Genomic DNA, 21,377 nt, shown 5'->3' with positions numbered 1-21,377 from the left:
ACAGACTACGGAGTGCTACAGTGTCTGCTGGTTGGACTCATAATCAGCCAGTAGTTAACTTTGGAGTGGACTTCAGCCAATCAATTACTTTGATTGATCATTAAAATGCCCAGAGGAAATGAAAAAGCAACAGCAGACACTGTCCTCTCTGTCTGGTCTCTCTCACACCGCAGCTTCTAATACTTCCAGTAAATGTAGGATTTTCTTTGGGTATGTCTCAATAGTGTAAAGTGGCTTGCTCTCCTTGCTCTCCTGTATCTTATTACAGATTCGAAAACGCATTCAAGTTTAGGATGATGTAGTGTAGACCTGACAAGCATCACCTGACCTAGGATAAAATAGAGAAGAAGAGAGATTGTCATAATCAGGAAGTATAACTGCACCAGTGCCATATATTTATATTTTAATACATGGCTCTGATATCTAAATACATGGCTCTGATCTGCACTAGAAGCCAAATGGAACTCGCAGTTAATGGATTGAATGACACAATTAGAACACATGGCTCCCATGTGTATTTCCTGGTCTCTTTTATGACAATCTCTTCTTCTCCTCATCCTAAAGTTTAGTACAGATGCTAGGTTGGAGATAAAGGCTAAGACATAATAATTATAATATCCCATATGTCTTTGCATAAATGAGGTAGGATTCTAAACGAAGGGATCAGGGATGCTAGTTAGCAACAGCACCTGTCCCATGAATCCGTTGATTCGTGGAATTATTAGGTTGTCGTAACCTGGGTATCTTCAACCTAGGACGGATGAAGGAAAGGAGGCAACTCAGGCCAGTTGAGATGCATCCATTCTCCTGTAAGGCTGGCCCTCGCACATTGTCAGTTCTATCTTGACCCAAAGCCACTGGCCAGTAAAGTCCAGTCGGATACAGTGCTAAAACACCAGTGTTGAGTTTTTATTGTTTTTCCATCATACAGTGGAACCACACGTCTACAGGAATGCTACTGAGAACCAAGGAACACTGGACTGCAGAACGACACGAGTCACGTATGATGTCACAACGCTATGTGTACTAGTGTAGTGGAAGTCCAGAGGGTCATTTCTCAAAGCTGGTGGAAGAGTTGGACAGGTACATTACCCTAATATCCTACAGTAAACACTAGTGTAAGCTTTGAAGTCAGCAGAATTTCGATAGAAACAACAAAATGACTCATTAATTCTGGACTGAATCATTTATACCCATTATGTTAACCTGCAACCACCATTGATTGTACCACATGTATCGTTTGATTGTACTGATTGCAATATATGCAAACATGTATTGCACATTGTTTGCACCACTATTTTCATATACAACAAGGATAACTTTCCGCAAATTCCCTGGTTTTCCAGAAATCCCAGTTGGGAAATTCCTGTATTTCCTTCCCTCCTAATTCCAGGAATCTTCCAACCGGGATTTCTGGAAAACCTGGGAATTTAGGGAAAATTACAGAATTTCACAACCCTATATAGAGCAGTACTATATAAACACTGCTCATCCCCATGCTCCAGAGACAAAATAACACGCTCACAAAGGCACAACAAAGAGAACTGGCAAAGAAGCGAGAAAATGAAAGGAACAAATGAAGAGAATAATTTGGGGAATAAAAAACACCCAGAAAACACATTGCGAATGTGGAAGCTGCAGTGGGCCTATTTGCATTCCAAGCGGGAGTAAACAGCGATTTTTGGACCATGTCGTGTTAAGCACATTGGCTGCTGGCGACAACATTGCCAACCAGCTTTGTGAAATACCCCCTTCAGTCCTAGGAAACAGGGATTGTTTTAACCCTTCACCAGCTAGCTGAACACCTATATTTCAGTTTCAGATAACACACAAATTTCACTTTCAACTAAGTTTCAACAACCAAGTCCACTATTTCATCATAGTTCAAGGTTCAGCTACACAAGATAGCTGTATGAAATATTCCAAACAGCCTCATACAGCTATGCGGTTTTGGCACCGGCGGGAATAAAACGTTCTATTGATATCTAACACTGTTTGCTTGTGAATTAGTCAAAGCGGATAAAGCGGAGGGAGCTGTACGTGTGTTGCTGCTACAGCCTGGGGCAGTACAGACAACGGAATATAAAACAGAGCGGAAGGTTTGGTCAGTCAACAGTGACAGAGAGCCATAGGAAAGTGGAGAAAAGAGGCGTGGCAGCAGGAAGGAAGGGATGAGATCGGGCTTTTCTCCTTCACGAGGAAGGGATGGAGGGAAAAATAGGTTTTGCCATGGCTGGATACCTGGTTTCCTGATTTTCATTTTCACAGTCAAAGATAAATAGAAGAACGAAGTGGGCCACGGTGGGCACACCCTCTGGCGATGTTGATGTTCTCCGTCGCATCCCGTAGAAATGTGTATCAATTCAAAAACGGCCGCCTTAGAGGTTCACCACGGGGATCCTGACGGAGAGAGAGAGAGAGAGATGATATGGTATGTGCCGAACTAGAGTAAGGGAAATAGAGAAAGAGAGAGAGCGAGATGAGAATATATATGCTGAACTAGAAGGGGAATAGAGAGAGAGAGAGAGAGAGAGAGGGCAGAGGAAAAGGGTTAAGGGACAGGAGAAGGGTAGAACTGGGAAAAGGGTTAAGGGGCAGGAGAAGGGTAGAACTGGGAAAAGGGTTAAGGGACAGGAGAAGGGTAGAACTGGAAAAAGGGTTAAGGGGCAGGAGAAGGGTAGAACTGGAAAAAGGGTTAAGGGGCAGGAGAAGGGTAGAACTGGGAAAAGGGTTAAGGGGCAGGAGAAGGGTAGAACTGGGAAAAGGGTTAAGGGGCAGGAGAAGGGTAGAACTGGGAAAAGGGTTAAGGGGCAGGAGAAGGGTAGAACTGGGAAAAGGGTTAAGGGACAGGAGAAGGGTAGAACTGGGAAAAGGGTTAAGGGACAGGAGAAGGGTAGAACTGGAAAAAGGGTTAAGGGACAGGAGAAGGGTAGAACTGGGAAAAGGGTTAAGGGACAGGAGAAGGGTAGAACTGGGAAAAGGGTTAAGGGGCAGGAGAAGGGTAGAACTGGGAAAAGGGTTAAGGGGCAGGAGAAGGGTAGAACTGGGAAAAGGGTTAAGGGACAGGAGAAGGGTAGAACTGGGAAAAGGGTTAAGGGACAGGAGAAGGGTAGAACTGGGAAAAGGGTTAAGGGACAGGAGAAGGGTAGAACTGGGAAAAGAGAGGAGAGGGAAAAGAGCCCTTCTAGAATTAGAACATAATACGTTATTAGTATTATATAACACTAGAGTAGGGAGAATTTGGAGTAGGTGAAAGAAAAGTACGAAAACTAGAGTAGGGGGAAGAAAGAGAGAAAAGTAGAACTGGAGCAGGGGTGGGGGGGTAGAAAGGACAAGAAGGAGAGGAGAAACGAGGAGAACTGGAGTAGAGTCCAATTATCCTGATTGAAATTAACTTTAAATCCCCGGCTATAAAAACATCATTTCATGGATTGTGCGCTCACTGCTTCCAGAGCTGTATGACTCATAGGAGAGGAAGTTCTAAAACACACATACATCTCACATCCATAACACTTCAGGTCTGTGTACTCCACAGAGACTAACACTGACGCCTAATTATGCACATATACCATTATGATGCTCATACACCACACAGGGAGAGGGACCACGCACTCCTTGACACATCATCCACTCACTGACAAACAAACACACACATGCATCCACGCATGCAGACATTCGCGGACATAAATTGATTCAGCCACAAAAGCGCACACACACACACACAAATCAATGTACTAACAACTCCACACAAATACACACAAACACTCTCCCTCTCTCTCCAGTGAGCTGGTGAGGCGACTCATTACCTCTCCCTGTCGGTAAAGGAGGGGGTGCCGTGCAGCGTCTGCCGGCTGTCCTCCAGAGCCAGGGAACGAGGCAGGGCGAGAGAGAGGGGGGGGGCCACGCCACGGGAAAGCGGGGGCGGGTGCTGGGAACAGCTGCGGTCGTAACTGGCAGAGAGAGAGAGAGAGAGACGGAGTAAAAGAGAGAGACGGCGAGCGAGACTGAGTGAGAGGAAAAGAGGGAATGACATAGGCATTTAGCAGCGGCGAACACATTACACCGCCTCAGAGAGAGAGTTAATGCACTCATTTGACTCATTAAAGCGCTGTCAGACGAGAGGCAGAAGAGGAGAGAGGTTGCAAGAAAGGGAGGGAGGGAGAGGAAGAGAGTGTGGTGGCCGAGGTTGAAATAGCGGGTAGAGAGAGAGAAAGAAAGAGAGGGTAAAGAGGTGAAGGAAACAGAGGGTGTGAGAGAGGTAAAGAGAAAGGGAAAGGGGGATACCTAGTCAGTTGTACAACTGAATGCACTCAACTGAAATGTGTCTTCCGCATTTAACCCAACCCCTCTGAATCAGAGAGGTGCAGGGGGGCTGCCTTAAATCGACATCCACGTCATTGGAGCCCGGGAAACAGTGGGTTAACTGCCTTGCTCAGGGGCAGAACGACAGACTTTGACCTTGTCAGCTCGGTGATTCGATCCAGCAACCTTTCGGGTTACTGGCCCAACGCTCTAACCACTAGGCTACCTTCCCGAAAGGGGGATGGGGGGGAAATGAAAAGAGAGAAAGGGGGAGCGATGAAACGAGAGTGCGAGAGGAAGGGGATACAGGGCTGATGTGGGGGAAACATTATTCCAATCACGTGTATGAGTTCTGATGTTGTTGGCACAGTGAGTCACAGGTACATCATACACACAGCTCTTTAGAGCACTCACACACAACAAAGCCTTTTTCACAGTCACACACTGTAGATCACAGACATGCAGTTCCAGTCAGGCAAACTATACACACACGCGCACACACACGCGCACACGCACACACACACGCACACACACACACACACACACAAAGATATTCACCAGGATTCACACCAGATGGTGAAACGTTCTCCAACGTCGATTGCTTTTCCATTATCACAATCAAGAGAATTCTATCCAATTCTATACTGTTCTCGCCTCTATTCAATCCCCTACTTTTACCCGTCAAACACCTATTCCATTCCCACTGTAACCTGCCCTCCATTCCTCACCACAATTTACCCAATATGTATATTTACAGTCATACTGAAACAAAAGCCCACACTTACACAAGACAGAGAGCGCGAGAGAGAGATACTGTTGCTCCAATTAAGCACTGCAATAACACTTGTTTCCAGCACACACACTTTCAACCAGCCTACAGTGGAGAGAGAGAGAGAGAGAGAGAGAGAGAGAGAGAGATAGCGGGAGAGAGAAAGAAAAAAAAGAGAGCGGGAGAGGGATGGGGCTTATCGTGTATCGGCACACAGTGAGCAGAGGGATTATCTGAAGATCTGGAGCTGGCCCGGGCAGCGCTGGGAGTAATAGGAGACTGGGGAAGAAGATAAGAATACGGTGTGACGATCAAGGATCAACCAGAACCCAGTATTACTGAAAGGTGATGAAGCTAAATTAAAGTAAAGGATGAAGAATGGGGATGAGAAAAGAGAGAGAGAGAGAGAGAGAGAAAGAGGGGGGTTGAAAAGAGAGAGGGGAGACAGGAATGAGGGAGAGAAATGAAGAGTGACAGAAGGTAAGAAAAATAGAGCAGGGGAAGGAGACAAAAAGAGGGCGAGACAGAGAAAGAGACGGGGAGACAAATGCGAGAATAGGAGGAGTGAAAGAGTGAAAGAGCGAGAGAGCAGGTGGGAAGAAGAGACCTCCATTGTCAAACAACTGAAGCGAATAGCACGAGCCCTCCTCTACATTCCAGAGGTCAGAGTTTTCATTTCACGTTGGAGTACGCACAACACGCACCCAGCTGATTTTACAGGTGAATGGTACATCAAACATGATACGAAAAACAAAAGAGAAAACCCACAAACTGTTTAGATGCTACCGGCATGTAGCAACACAGCGTCGTGGCTATCAAGACCCGAAGTGGTTGAAATTGCGCCACCTTAAACCTCTGAAAGCCTTTAAACATTGGGACGGTATTTTCATCCGCTATCTACAGTAGAGCCGAGTTTTACCATTCCCATGTTCAAACAAATAACACTGTTGAAGGTCCCTGATGTACATAAAAACGATGTATCAAAGAAGGGGTAGAGAGAAAAAGAAGGGGGGGGGGGGGATTCTTACCAGAGTTTGGCTGTTATGATGACAGCAGTCAGGATGAGCAGAGAGGAGATGGTCACTGTGACGTAAAACTGAGGGTCCACTGGAGAACACACACACACACACACACACACACACACACACACACACACACACACACACACACACACACACACACACACACACACACACACACACACACACACACACACACACACACACACACACGAGAGGAGTTACCTTTCACATGGTTGGGAATCAGCACACTAGAAGGAACAATCAAATCAGCACACTAGGAGAAAACCAGGGTCATGTGCATTAGAGCATGCAACGGAAAACGCTTTGAAATGTTTTGCAAACGAAAACAAAAATGTGCGTTTCTTATTGGACAAGTCCAGGTAGACCCTCCCTGTTTCAGTCATTTCTCTTCCGTTTGGTGCCTTATGAATATAACCCAGGTCAACTGCAATGACGTAAGAAAAAAACACAGCTCTGCTTTTCGAGAACTCCCATACTGTCAGTAAAGAAACTCAAAGGAGAATGAGCCAATGAAGTCGTCCATTCCATCGCTTGGTGTGTGTTTTTGTGAGTTCAGAAAACTCTATTAAGCATTCTCCACCACCAAGACGCAGCCATCCATCCACACAAAGCCAGCCCAGTGGGAATTGAAGTTACTCCCTTGATGCCCTCAGAGCTCTTCTGATGTCTTTGTTCCAAAACACTCTGTTCTCATGCCCACCAACACAAATCCTTTCTTTCTTTAATCTTTACTGATTTCTATGGTGCCCACCTTCCTCAGGCTCTCTCTCCTCTGCCTCACTTCCTCCATCCTCCACTCCCTCTGCGTCCGGGGCCTCCAGCAGATCCAGGGGCTCCTGGGGCAAAACGCTGCCTGGTGCACTCTGATGATGCAGCCAGGCCTCAGCGGTTGTCGTGGGGACTTCATGGCCATGGTGGTACAGGTCCGCTTCCTGGCTGGACAGGAAGTGATGCGTCTCGTCCTCCAGGGCTAGTGTGGGGCCCCAGTCCACGGACCAAATAGGGGTGGGTGTGACCTGTCCTGTGACGGACAGCTGGGCTGAGAAGGCCTCCACCTGCCCCTCGCCCTCGTCGTCACGGTTACAGGTTGAGGGTCGCGTCACTGCGGCAACCAGGAGGAAGAAAAGGCAGCGGTGGGCGGTCAGTCGTTTGACAGGAGAGATGGAGCTGAGAGAGAGAGAGAGAAGAAAGGAAGGAAGGAAGGAGAAAAGAAGAGAGACGGAGATAGAAATAAAGAGAAGCAGAAAGAGGTGGGAGAGAAAAGGAGGGAGACAGAAAGAGAAATAGAGCACGATTAACACTACAAATGCATTGTCCACTGTCTAACTGGACTCCTCATGCAACATGCATACAACCAGAGGGTCTGACTCTGTGTCTGTCTAAACAGCCACTCACTCACTCTCTCCATCTTACCATCTCTCCATCGCTTCGTTCTGTTCACTGAGCCCCAACTCCTCCGATCATCTCTCTCTCTGGGAGGAAAGAAGAAAAGAGAGGAAGAGCGAAAGAGAGAGAGGGAGGGTTCACTTCTCTTCTGACGGACTGATATTGAAAATGTAAACAGACACTCATAGACGGCAGTATAGGAAAACACACACCTCTCTCTCTCTACACACACACACACACACACACACACACACACACACACACACCTGGCTGTCCAAAATGAGCTCTTAATTTTGCCACATGCTTATACAGTTCGCACATCAGACTTGCAAGCACACACCTGTGCACAAAACATTCATCATACGCATTCATGGGGCCAATATCCCATATGGTGCTACTTTCAAATCCAGAAAGATTGACTTCATATCTACTACCGCTGTCACTCAGTCAAACAGACAGGAACACACGCTCTATCTCGCTCTCACACACACCCACCAGCAGACAACTCACTGTCACACAAGCACGCACACCACATTCACTTAGACAGATATCAGTTAACATGCCTACCTCTGGCTGAAGAGAGAGGGAATGAGGGAGACAGTGAGAAAGGGGGAGATATAGAGAGCGAGTAGGAAAATGCATTGGTTGCCTTAGCGACAGAGACATGTAGAGTCAGAGAGAGAGAGAGAGCGAGGAGGAGGACGGAGGGAGAATGTAGGAAAGATTGAAATGCTAATTATGCTTTTAACCCATTCAATTAAAAGGACAGCAAAAAAAATGAAATGTATTTGAGGAAGGAAATAATGAAGATACAGAAAATGACATTAATATTCTCATTTTGTGGCAGAGGAAAAAAGTATTCTGTTCTGTTTAGAAAAAACTGAGACGAGACAGAGAGGTGGAGGAAAATCAATATACATTCATTTACACTAGGACAGGTTGAGTGGGGTGATGAACAAAATAACTAGTGATTATAATAAACGAGGTGCCACCACAGGGATACCCCATATGAAGGAGAAATATTTGGAGGCAGGAAAGTCACAGTATGACAGCTTTATTGCATACGTGAAACAACAACATTTACATAGAAAAGGATCTGTCTCTCGCTCGCACTCACTCCCTCTCCGTATGCTCTCTTTCCACCTCCGCCACTCTCTCAATCTGTCACACTTCACCCCCCCCCTCTATCCTTCTCCTCTGTCCCCCTCACTCCCTTCCTCTCGTCTTCATTGCTCTTCATGCTGTGTGGCGCAGCGTCTTGGGCTTGGTGGTGGCGTGAAACTGGCTCTCACTGGAGAACACAGCGAAGCCACGACGTTGAGCCCGACTCTGGTGCATCTTGGGATGTGTAGTCCTCTTCTTTGTCATCGTCGTAATCTACAGTAACGTGGGGAGTCATAGTTAAACGCGTAACATCCTTTTCCAGTTCATGCTCTTTTAAAAAGTTGACATGTTCAATCTTCAGGGCTCGATTCAATCCGTAGCGCTGAAGAGCTTCGCTGTAGGTCATTTCCGATTGAGCCGACGTATGCAGCGTTTGCCGTGAATGCATCGCTTTTACATTTCTAGCCCTCTGTAGCGCAGGTCTTCAGCGCTACGGATTGAATCGAGCCCATATCTTTATCAAAGCGATCAGTCTTGAAGTTACTTAGCTATAATCTTACAGCTACTTTTTTTGGGATGTGATTTATATAGATTTTGTCTAGAGCTGAAGCTAAAGGAGACACTTTGAACCAATGGCTTCTTGCAGTAGAAACCCTTTGAGACGTGTTGCTTTGAGTTTTTCTGATCTATGTATATTACTTGTGTGTGTTTCAGCCCGCTGTCACCCCGCTCCTCACCATCACCCCCCTCCTCACCATCACCGTCCTCCTCACCATCAACCCCCTCCTCACCATCACCCCCCTCCTCACCATCACCCCCCTCCTTACCATCACCCCCCTCCTTACCATCACCCCCCTCCTTACCATCACCCCCCTCCTCACCATCAACCCCCACCATCACCCCCCTCCTCACCATCACCCCCCTCCTCACCATCACCCCCCTCCTTACCATCACCCCCCTCCTCACCATCAACCCCCACCATCACCGTCCTCCTCACCATCACCGTCCTCCTCACCATCACCCCCCTCCTCACCATCACCCCCCCTCCTCACCATCACCCCCTCCTTACCATCACCCCCTCCTTACCATCACCCCCCCTCCTCACCATCAACCCCCACCATCACCCCCCTCCTCACCATCACCGTCCTCCTCACCATCACCGTCCTCCTCACCATCACCGTCCTCCTCACCATCACACCCCTCCTCACCATCACCCCACTCCTCACCATCACTGTCCTCCTCGTCCTCGGAATCTCCCTCTGATTCCATCAGGGAGGCGTCCAATCGGTTGTCTCGCTTCGTTGTGACATCCCCCCTGTGACAACATCACCATTAGAAACTGGGTGGTTCGAGCCCTGAATGCTGATTGGCTGACAGCCGTGGTATATCAGTGTACCACAGGTATTAAAAAACATTTATTTTTACTGTTCTATTTACGTTGGTAACCAGTTTATAATAGCAATAAGGCACGTCTGGGGTTTGTGGTATATGGCCAATATACCACGACTAAGGGCTGTATCCAGGCACTCCGCATTGTGTCGTGCTTAAGCACAGCCCTTAGCCGTGGTATATTGGCCATATACCACACCCCCTCGTGCCTTATTGCTCAATTAGGCACCGACAGTCCATATTATTCTTGTCATACTGTGGCCTGGGGTTGTCTAGTGATTAGCCCCACCCCCTCAGCACAAATATGAAATGTAATTTATTTGATAATTAAAAGGTGTCATGCTGCTCTAGCCAGAAGGCTTATTTCCACTGTGGTACTCATATGTCAGTAGCCTACAAGCATGGGATCAAATCCCAGTTCCATCACTACTTCGGAAGAATCTCTCTTCTCTCTTCCCCGTTATTCTACACTGTCCTATATGTTAAACAAACAAACAAAAAAAACACACAGAAAAAGGGAGACCCCTCTCTTTTATAAAAACGACAAATAAATATTATTCAACTGACATTGGTTTAGTGTAAAGTACATGAAGAAGTGAGGTGAGGGGCACATGAGTAACAGTGAACTTTTTGTCAGGTGCACCCATAAAGAACTTCTGAGTTCTATTAAACTGCAAATCATTAAAACATCAGATCAGTATTCATTGACCTAGAGGAGTACTGACAGAAAGGTGTTGAGCCCACCTCTGCTTCCCGGAGCTGGGGAGCTGCTCCCACACCGTAAGGGCACGACCCCCGGTGACCCAGCGGTGACCCCCACTGCCCGTGAGCCACGCCGCAAAGCAAAGGATTCTCGGAGCATCCGCCCAGGTCAGCGAGGCCAGGTACCTGCACTGAGGTAGAGAGAACACTGGGAGAGATGGAAGGAGAAAAGGAGATAGAGAGAGAGAGAGAGAGAGAGAGAGAGAGAGAGAGAGAGAGAGAGAGAGAGAGAGAGAGAGAGAAAGAAGGAGAAAAGTAGACAGAAAAAGTTGATGAAAACCAAAATAGATTTAGGGAACAATGCATTCTATGAACAGTGTGGCTCTATAGGTTGGCAACTGTACCATAATATTCAGGGAACAAATAGTTGTGTTAGCTTTACTCACCGTTCAAGGTGCTTTCCCCATTCGCCAAATCGTAGCATGAGCCAATGAGGAGTCCCCCTGTCTGATGTACACAATCTGTTACTCCAGCGATGCTGCTGTGATTGGTTAGCCTGGACACGGTGCCTGTGGTGATTACAGAGGAACGGTAAACATCAGATAGTACACAGATCTGTAAGGTCTAGCACTGTGCCATATTAAGCTGGCTCTTCTATATAGTGCACGCATGCACACACACCGCTTCTCACCTGTCCTCCAGTTGAGAATCCGGAGGTTGGCTCTGCCGTAGGCAATGAAGAGCCTGTCACCACGGGGACTGAGGGTCAGACGACCTTCCTGACTCCCGCAGCCCGTTACCGTTGCGTCCCAATGATGTAACAGCTGCAGGGGGTCACGGTTGGTGCAGAGCCCCTCCCACACAGACACCCCACCCTCTGCTGAGCTGCTGAACACCAGGGGACCCTGGGACTGTGGAGGATAGATAGGGGGCAGTTGTAATGGAGACTGAATGCAGCGGCTGAATACAATGCATGGATATGGTGTGTGTGTGAGTGTGCGTGTGCATGTGTGTGTCTGTGCGTGTATGCCTGCTTGCGTGCGTGGTTTCACATGGTTTCGCATAAAAACGTGATTTTCTTGTGTTTTATTTATATTTCCACACTATGATGTTGGCACAATACTGTGAAATTACCAAAATTATGATAATGCCCTTTTAGTGTAAGAGCTTTTTGAAAAGGCTGCCGAAAATGTCAGCCTGTTTTGGTGGGATGGCGTTTTGGCATGCCTGGTATCAAATTAGTTAATAGACCAATAAGAAAGAGACAGTTCCAAACCTCTCTACCAATAACAGCTAGTTTTCAGTTTTCCCCCCCCCACTCAGACCACTCCCAGACAGAATTGGCTCTTTGCTAATTGAAAACAATCACAGTAAGGTACTTAATTGTTACCAAGAAATTATTTGATATTGAGATAAACCAGCTACATTGGACATTTAAACTATGTATTAAAACAGCTTACGCCCCCAAGGAACCTTACAAAGTATTTTAGCCAAACACATATACAGTGCCTTGCAAAAGTATTCATTCCCCTTGGCGGTTTTCCTATTTTGTTGCGTTACAACCTGTAATTTAAATTAATTTGGATTTCATGTAATGGACATACACAAAATAGTCCAAATTGGTGAAGTGAAATGAAAAAAATAACTTGTTTAAAAAAAAAAAAAAGGAAAAGTGGTGCATGCATATGTCTGGTGCAACCAATTACCTTCAGAAGTCACATAATTAGTTAAATAAAGTCCACCTGTGTGCAATCAAAGTGTCACATGATCTCAGTATATATACACCTGTTCTGAAAGGCCCCAGAGTCTGTAACACCACCAAACAACCGGCACCATGAAGACCAAGGAGCTCTCCAAACAGGTCAGGGTAAAGTTGTGGAGAAGTACAGATCAGGGTTGGGTTATAAAAAAAAATATCCAAAACTTTGAACATCCCACGGAGCACCATTAAATCCATTATTAAACAATGGAAAGAATACGGCACCACAACAAACCTGCCAAGAGAGGGCCACCCACCAAAACTCACGGACCAGGCAAGGAGGGCATTAATCAGATAGGCAACAAAGAGACCAAAGATAACCCTGAAGGAGCTGCAAAGCTCCACAGTGGAGATTGGAGTATCTGTCCATAGGACCACTTTAAGCCATACACTCCACAGAGCTGGGCTTTACGGAAGAGTGGCCAGAAAAAAGCCATTGCTTAAAGACAAAAATAAGCAAACGCGTTTGGTGTTCGCCAAAAGGCATGTGGGAGACTCCCAAAACATATGGAAGAAGGTACTCTGGTCAGATGAGACTAAAATTGAGCTTTTTGGCCATCAAGGAAAACGCCATGTCTGGCGCAAACCCTACACCTCATCACCCCCCGAGACCACCATCCCCACAGTGAAGCATGGTGGTGGCAGCATCATGCTGTGGGGATGTTTTTCATCGGCAGGGACTGGAAAACCGGTCAGAATTGAAGGAATAATGGATGGTGCTAAATACTGGGAAATTCTTGAGGGAAATCTGTTTCAGTCTTCCAGAGATTTGAGACTGGGATGGAGGTTCACCTTCCAGCAGGACAATGACCCTAAGCATACTGCTAAAGCAACACTCGAGTGGTTTAAGGGGAAACATTTAAATGTCTTGGAATAGCCGAGTCAAAGCCCAGACCTCAATCCAATTGAGAATCTGTGGTATGACTTAAAGATTGCTGTACACCAGCAGAACCCATCCAACTTGAAGGAGCTGGAGCTGGAGCAGTTTTGCCTTGAAGAATGGGCAAAAATTCCAGTGGCTAGATGTGCCAAGCTTATAGAGACATACCCCAAGAGACTTCCAGCTGTAATTGCTGCAAAAGGTGGCTCTACAAAGTAAGGACTTTGTGATGGTGAATAGTTATGTACGCTCAAGTTTTCTGTTCTTTTTTGTCTTATTTCTTGTTTGTTTCATGTTGTGTAAATCAAATGATACAAACCCCCAAAATATCAATTTTAATTCCAGGTTGTAAGGCAACAAAATAGGAAAAATGCCAAGGGGGGTTGAATACTTTCGCAAGCCACTGTAGTCCATTTCTGATCCTCTATCCTCGCAAATATACTGTATTTATATTTGAAAGTAATGAGGAAAAGAGCACTGAATACTCTTTTGAACCTCTTTGGAATCAATATATCTTAATTTATTTTAAATAATTTATTTCCACACTGCCTGAAAGTGTGTAGCATATAAGGAGAACAAGATATTTGGTCCTTCAGGCTGCCATTTTTGTTTCTGCCTCAGCCAATTTGTTTGGCGTGACAACAACTAGTTGGCTAAAGCACACACAGATCTGGCAACGGTGCGGAAATATTCGCTTTAATTTCAGCAAGGCCTTGATGAAAACACAAGTTTATGTTCATTAGGGCAGAAAACTAAAATTAGTATTTGTTATTGGACCAGTTTCAGTCCATTTTCTTCCGTTTGAACACAACCATAGTTACAGAAGCACTATAGCTTAAAAGCCTAGAATGTGACACTATTGGCTCTTGATTATGGCAGCCACCTGTAGGGAGGTCACAGCCTCCTCATGGGCGTTGATTGATTGACAGTTGTCCATGGTTTGCCAGCTCCAGGCCTGGACTTTACCCCCATCTGCAGACAGAGAGAGGGAGGGGGTAAAGAGTGAGTGAGGGAGAGAGCGAGATGGAGTGTGAGAGATGGAGGGAGGGTGAGAGTATGGGAAAAGAGAGAGGAGAGGGATGGTAAAGAGCAAGCGGGAGAGAGAGACAGGGAGAGGAAGAGAGGTTAAGTAGGCCTGACAGTTGCTGGCAGACATTACTGATGTCTTGCATAAATACCTGTGAGCCTGAGTCTCCTCACTTGTCTGCCTCTGTCAGTCTAACTGCACTTACTGTCAGCTGTAGGGTTAGACAACCCTGGTCCTGGAGTGCCGCAGGCACATCCGTGTTTTTTATTTAACCGACATGAAAGACCAGATGTGTTGGAACAAAATCCTTCAGTACCTGCGGCACCCCAGGAACAGGGTTGCCTACGCCTGGCCCACTGAGTCTCTCATAAACAGTCACAGACACACGAACATATAAGTACCCCCCACCACCACCACAGAAACTGCATCCACGCAAACCTGATCCAGTGATGATGTAGCCATCGCCTTCAGGCACAAAGCAGAGAGCAGTCACCGAGTTAAAGGTGTAGATGGACTTTACACACTGGCCTGGATGGAGAGAGGGGAAGACTGATTTAATTGTCCACAACACCCAGATGGAATTACGTAGGCACACACACAGAGACGCACACAGGGCACTCACCCAGACAAAGCTGTAGGGCTCAGACTGTATGTACAGTGAGGCAAAAAAGTATTTGATCCCCTGCTGATTTTGTACGTTTGCCCACTGACAAAGAAATGATCAGTCTATAATTTTAATGGTAGGTTTATTTGAACAGTGAGAGACAGAATAACAACAAAAAAATCCTGAAAAACGCATGTCAAAAATGTTATAAATTGATTTGCATTTTAATGAGGGTAATAAGTATTTGACCCCTCTGCAAAACATGACTTAGTACTTGGTGGCAAAACCCTTGTTGGCAATCACAGAGGTCAGACGTTTCTTGTAGTTGGCCACCAGGTTTGCACACATCTCAGGAGGGATTTTGTCCCACTCCTCTTTCCAGATCTTCTCCAAGTCATTAAGGTTTCGAGGCTGACGTTTGGCAACTCGAACCTTCAGCTCCCTCCACATATTTTCTATGGGTTGAAGGTCTGGAGACTGGCTAGGCCACTCCAGGACCTTAATGTGCTTCTTCTTGAGCCACTCCTTTGTTGCCTTGACCGTGTGTTTTGGGTCATTGTCATGCTGGAATACCCATCCACGACCCATTTTCAATGCCCTGGCTGAGGGAAGGAGGTTCTCACCCAAGATTTGATGGTACATGGCCCCGTCCATCGTCCCTTTGATGCGGTGAAGTTGTCCCTTTAGCAGAAAAACACCCCCAAAGCATAATGTTTCCACCTCCATGTTTGACGGTGGGGATGGTGTTCTTGGGGTCATAGGCAGCATTCCTCCTCCTCCAAACACGGCGAGTTGAGTTGATGCCAAAGAGCTCCATTTTGGTCTCATCTGACCACAACACTTTCACCCAGTTGTCCTCTGAATCATTTAGATGTTCATTGGCAAACTTCAGACGGGCATGTATAAGTGCTTTCTTGAGCAGGGGGACCTTGCGGGCGCTGCAGGATTTCAGTCCTTCAAGGCGTAGTGTGTTACCAATTGTTTTCTTGGTGACTATGGTCCCAGCTGCCTTGAGATCATTGACAAGATCCTCCCGTGTCGTTCTGGGCTGATTCCTCACCGTTCTCATGCTCATTGCGAGTTTGGAATCTGATTGATTGCTTCTGTGGACAGGTGTCTTTTATACAGGTAACAAACTGAGATTAGGAGCACTCCCTTCAAGAGTGTGCTCCTAATCTCAGCTCGTTACCTGTATAAAATACACCTCGGAGCCAGAAATCTTTCTGATTGAGAGGGGGTCAAATACTTATTTCCCTCATTAAAAAATGCAAATCAATTTATGACATTTTTGACATACTGTCTCTCACTGTTCAAATAAACCTAACATTAAAATTATAGACTGATCATTTCTTTGTCAGTGGGCAAACGTACAAAATCAGCAGGGGATCAAATACTTTTTTTCCCTCACTGTATGTATGTAGTGAACTCACCAGTGCTTAAAGCCCAGATCCTCACACAACAGTCTGCTGAACCACTCAGGATAAACCTCTCCTTGTCTCCCAGAGACAGTTCCCAGGCTAGAGAGAGAGAAAGAGAGAGAGATTGACAGTAGGGAGGAGGGGGGGGAAGGAGGGGAAGAGACAAGGGGGCGTTGAACGGAAGAAAGAGATGGAGAGAATATGTGGGGGAGGGAATAATAATCATTTTATTTGTTGTCATTGTACAGTTCATAGTCAGTATGCATATAATTAACATCCATGTTGTTATTGATTTAATATGATACGTTCCCGAGTTAAAGTCTTGGTAATGTAAGCCTGACTTAAGCCAAAGTAGCTCTTGGAATCAGAGAAAAAACCTGGAGAGAGTGAGATAGAGATGGGGAGCGTGGGTGGAGCGACAGAAAGGGCAGAGAAGTTCAAGTAGTGGCACGATCCCTCCTTCAGTCAGAATGAGAGTAACTCAGAGTGTCTACTGCTGCTAGTTCTCTCTGTGGATTTGACCTGATGAACTAAAACTATAATTACACTGCCTGAAATATAAGTGTGTGTGTGTGTGTGTATACACGTTTTACTATACTTGTGAGTACCAGAAGTCCTCACACGAATAGTAAACCGGTCCTCACTTGTATACAGGCTATTTTTGGCTTAGGGGTTAGGTTTAGGGTTAGAATTAGAGTTAGGGTTAGGAGTTAGGGTTAGTATAGTAAGACATAGGGGTGTGTGTGTGTGTGTATGTGTGTGTATATATATATATGTCCATTCCCTACCGAGTCTCCTACAGTATTCAGGCAGAGGGGCAGACAGACAGGTGACTCCACCAGTGTGACCTCCCAGATTCCGCTGCTCGGTTGCCGTAGGAACGTGCCACACCTTTACTGTTGTGTCTCGACTGAGAGAGAGAAATAGAGAGAGAGAGATGGAGAGAACAACGGAGAGAGATAAAATGAGTGTGAGACAGAGAGAGACAGAGAGAGACAGAGAGAGACAGAGGGAGACAGAGAGAGACAGAGAGACAGAGAGAGACAGAGAGACAGAGGGAGTCAGAGAGAGACAGAGAGAGACAGAGAGAGACAGAGAGTGAGAGCAGACAAGGTTCAAGTAGTTCAATAACACTCTGTTCAGGCGAGAATGGCTCAGAGTGTATGGGGGGGGGGGAATTAGCATGTCAAGAGTTAGAGAGAGGAGGAGGGAGAAAGAAAGAAATTAATTGAATTATTCACAGTTATGCGATCTATTATTAAATCGGAGAATGACTCACTTACCTGCCGGAGATCACCAGGTTGTCAACAGCAACCACACAGGTGACGATGTCACTGTGACCCTCCAGCGACCTCAAGCGAAACTTGGCTTTATCCCATGATGCTTTGAGAGATGTAAACTCGGCATCTGAAAAAAGGGGACCCATCAGAATCATCATGAACCCAGAACCCAAGTCTTGCGTGAACTTTTTTACAAAGGGACAGATTCAGACTTGTACGCCTTTCTTATGCACTTCTCAGTAGCTGGTATTCAGATGTGTGTGCGTAACGGGCTTTGCAGGCGTGGTTCCCTCGCGTGCGCTGAATACATTTAAATCAACCGCGGAAAACCCTTCCACTTGATGGCCGACAGATTACCCCTGGAGTTTTCATTCAAAAGGGGTTTCAGTACATTTATATAAAGCCATCCCTTTAAATTTGGTGTACCTTTAATTAGAATTTAGTTTGACAGACTCACTAGAATATATTGAGAGAACTGTTCAGAAAATTAGGGATCAATGAAAGCAAGCTATGTAAGTACACAAATATTTATCTCCTTCGACTTAAAAATACTCTTGATCTTTTTAGGGTTAGGAAAGCATTTCTGAATAATAAAAAAAACAGGTTTGGAGAGCATTTACGCAAAAAATATATTGGTGAATCAAAAATACAGTGGTTTGATTCATCCTGAAAGTTGCCATATTCAATTAATCAATCCATGAAATATTGAAAGGTGAGAAAAGTCTACGATAGGGGTTGAAAAGTAGTCCTATAAATCGACCCTAATAATCCTCACTAATCATGGAACTGTGACGAGAACAGTCCAGTCGTTGTGAACCGTGCGCCAGTCTCCAAGCTTAAACTGCTACATGTACTGTATTTATGGTCTGCAGTCCATAATGATTCCAATAGGCTACATGTCGCAGATGACTGCACAACTTGTAATACGTTAGCCCAATATGATCCACTATTGCTTGCGATCCCTCAGGAACAACCACACGAACGTGACAGAGGAAAGAAAGGTCAACTAACTGTGTAATGGAATGATGCAAAATGTAAGGAAACAAACACTAAAGTGACCGTTATAAATATGTGTGGGTATAACTGACGGTGGCTAATATTTAACACGATACAAATTGTAAAACATACAGGGGGAAAAAAGTAGATCTAATTAAAACACTCTAGAAACCATAAATCAACTCTCTAGGTTTGGCGCTATACTCTCATTTGCGCATGGCTACAGAAGCCTACAGCTTGGGTCTTCAAATGTTATTCCAGCAAAGTTACGAGGCCTTCATTTTATAAACGTCACTGTGGGAAAGTTGATACGTCCATATTCTTTAGTTTGCTGCCACATGACTGGTTTCACATTTGTCTCCAGTGATCATAAGTTAAAATAGATCTGAAACAACTGTCTATTAATATTTACAATCCCCTTATCTAAGCGGCTTACTTCACCTGGATCTTATCAATAGCTCTTATCAATTTGTAAATTACAGTGCATGGAGAACGGTGATATTTCCCCCCCTAAAAGATTTAGATGCACTATTGTAAAGTGGTTGTTCCACTGGATATCATAAGGTGAATACACCAATTTGTAAGTCGCTCTGGATAAGAGCGTCTGCTAAATGACTTAAATGTAAAATGTAAATGTACATCGTGCATAAAGGGGGTGGCGTTATGAGGGAATGAAATAAAAATAGACACTGATCTAGGATCCGTTTCTGCCTTTAAGATCATAAAGAATAAGACAGGGAGGGACCTGGGCAAGTATCCACAAAGCGTCTCAGAGTAGGTGCTGATCTAGAATCTGTCTATACGATCTTATTCAGTATGACCTTAAAAACTAAACTAATACTAGATCAGCGCACCTATTCTGAGACACTTGGTGAATGCAGGCCCTGGCCTCCGGCCTGGTCAGGGACGTTGGGAGAGACTATAATAGCCATGGTTGACTCAACACTTCTCTAACCTTAGTTGATCAATAACTACTGTACACGTATTTGTCAGCTCTTGAGCATGCAACTAATTCTGTTTCTAGGAAACAAACAGTACAGACAGATCAGGCTTGTGTTCATTAGGCACGAAGCAGAAGAGAACAGTCAAACAGGTAGGTACGATCTGAACTCATCAAATGGTTGTTTTGGTTTGTCGTTCTGAAGCGTTTTGCTAGTGTGCCCACAGTGGACCCTAATGAACACAACCCAGGAGGGAAGGACAGATCGAAACGTTAACTATTTGTAATATAATTTCTGGGAGCCTACCAAGCTGATTTCTTATTTTCTTTCCTTCAATCACAATACATTTGTGAGATACCAATGAGTTTGTGAATGTGTCTACATAATCTAACAAACCCTAGTTTAAAGATAACCCCACCTTCCTGGTTCTCCTTGGGGCTTGTGTCGGTCACAGCTAGACAGGGCTCTGACTGCTCTCCCCCTGCTCCTGTCTCTCTCCGTCCTCCCGTCTCCTCCTTTCTTCCTGTCTCTCCCCTTGTTACCGTCTCCTTCTGACTGCCTGTCTTCTTCTGTCGGCCTGTCGGCTCTGCTTCTCCCTTGGGGATCTTGGTAGCAGAGGGGCTGTGTGATGGAAGAGCCTCAGAGGTGGCTTCACTGTGCCCGAGCAACAACAAAAAACAACAAAAAAAGAAAACACACCAAATACCAAGAGTGAATTGACAGTGCGGTCACATTCAGGGAAACATCATGTGCACAGATATACAGAACAGCGCATAGGCTAAGCCATAGACACACAAGCAAGTTTACAAATAATGACAATCCTTTATTACATTTCTATAGCACTTCATTACAAGTATAATCTCAAAGTGCATAAATATACAGTTGTCGCCATGGCATGGAAAACAAATTGACGTTGTCGTTGTATCTTTGATTAACGGATGATCACTATCATTTTCATTATCATGTCTTTATACTACTTCGTGATAATGACATTTCCCCTGGTATTCCCTTGATATTCCAAAGCCCTGGGAGAGTGTGCCCAGTCGTAACTCTGTGGAAGGAATCCCTAAGTGATGGCTACATGGCGTACTATCCCCTCTACTACTCCAATACATTAGGATGCCTTGAAAGAATGACTGACTGACTTTGACCTATGTCGGATAGACTCAAGCCAGATCAAAGCATCAAAGTGAATGTTACAGCTCGTGAACAGGGATGTTAATCTCCCCTATCTCCCTCTAGCTCTCCCTCCCGCTCTCTCTCTTTCCTTACACTTGTCTTTTCATCTTCTCATGTTTTCCTCCTCCCACAATCCCCGGAGTTTGCTGGGGGCCAGAAAGCTGCAGCAGAAGTTCAGCCAATCTGGTGCGGAGCTCCGCCTTCCTGGAGATCTGAAGATAGAGGGGGGTTGGGCTTAGATTTGTTTGAGCCCATAATTTAGGTTAATAACAACATGCATGACCGTAGAAGTCTCCCTGGGTACGTCTCAATAGTCCAACGTCGCCCTTCTTCATCTGGACTGATCTGAGAAGAGATGGACTGATAAAAGACAGTGAGTAGACATCCATCCATTACAGAACTATGTTTCCAGATCAGAGCAGATGAAGGAAAGGAGACAAAATGACCACTGTAGACTATTGATATGTGCCCCCCCCCAACGATTCGTATAAACCCTGAATGACTGACAGGGGGTGCTGTATTGAAGCCACCGCGCAGCAATCTTGGCACTCCTCAATTGTAAAAAATATTTTGGAAGCTACATAAATGTATTTATTAA

General features: G+C 45.4%; 3 protein-coding genes across 5 annotated transcripts in view; 1 reads left to right on the top strand and 2 right to left on the bottom strand.

Annotated features, from left to right (window-relative positions):
- Nucleotides 1-888: 888 nt before the first annotated feature.
- On the bottom strand, nucleotides 889-8,258 carry LOC106605085 (uncharacterized). Its single transcript, XM_014200374.2, has 6 exons — nucleotides 8,068-8,258; nucleotides 7,528-7,586; nucleotides 6,866-7,281; nucleotides 6,100-6,178; nucleotides 3,807-3,950; nucleotides 889-2,400 (listed from the first exon to the last, which is right to left on the bottom strand). Exons 2-6 carry the CDS (start codon nucleotides 7,536-7,538, stop codon nucleotides 2,379-2,381), a joined length of 672 nt encoding a protein of 223 aa, XP_014055849.1. The 5' UTR covers nucleotides 7,539-7,586; nucleotides 8,068-8,258; the 3' UTR covers nucleotides 889-2,378.
- A 280-nt stretch (nucleotides 8,259-8,538) lies between these two features.
- Nucleotides 8,539-21,377, bottom strand: part of si:ch211-154o6.3 (F-box/WD repeat-containing protein 7) — a 14,142-nt gene continuing 1,303 nt past the window's right edge. For both annotated transcript variants that reach the window (XM_045718345.1, XM_045718344.1), the window contains 12 exons: nucleotides 20,873-20,991; nucleotides 20,019-20,254; nucleotides 17,667-17,790; nucleotides 17,172-17,293; nucleotides 16,396-16,482; nucleotides 14,800-14,889; nucleotides 14,218-14,306; nucleotides 11,387-11,606; nucleotides 11,142-11,264; nucleotides 10,738-10,903; nucleotides 9,831-9,919; nucleotides 8,539-8,877 (listed from right to left, as the gene is read on the bottom strand). In XM_045718345.1, coding sequence (XP_045574301.1) covers nucleotides 8,789-8,877; nucleotides 9,831-9,919; nucleotides 10,738-10,903; nucleotides 11,142-11,264; nucleotides 11,387-11,606; nucleotides 14,218-14,306; nucleotides 14,800-14,889; nucleotides 16,396-16,482; nucleotides 17,172-17,293; nucleotides 17,667-17,790; nucleotides 20,019-20,254; nucleotides 20,873-20,886 — 1,449 coding nt within the window. In that variant the 5' untranslated portion in view covers nucleotides 20,887-20,991 and the 3' untranslated portion in view covers nucleotides 8,539-8,788. The remainder of the gene's footprint in view (nucleotides 8,878-9,830; nucleotides 9,920-10,737; nucleotides 10,904-11,141; nucleotides 11,265-11,386; nucleotides 11,607-14,217; nucleotides 14,307-14,799; nucleotides 14,890-16,395; nucleotides 16,483-17,171; nucleotides 17,294-17,666; nucleotides 17,791-20,018; nucleotides 20,255-20,872; nucleotides 20,992-21,377) is intronic.
- Nucleotides 20,999-21,377, top strand: part of ubxn11 (UBX domain protein 11) — a 20,645-nt gene continuing 20,266 nt past the window's right edge. For both annotated transcript variants that reach the window (XM_045718346.1, XM_045718347.1), the window contains exon 1: nucleotides 20,999-21,152. The gene's annotated coding sequence lies outside the window, so the exon portion shown is untranslated. The remainder of the gene's footprint in view (nucleotides 21,153-21,377) is intronic.

Source organism: Salmo salar, chromosome ssa05, assembly GCF_905237065.1.
Source record: "Salmo salar chromosome ssa05, Ssal_v3.1, whole genome shotgun sequence".
In the NCBI taxonomy this organism is placed as follows: domain Eukaryota; kingdom Metazoa; phylum Chordata; class Actinopteri; order Salmoniformes; family Salmonidae; genus Salmo; species Salmo salar.
This window is presented reverse-complemented; position numbering and strand designations above follow the sequence as displayed.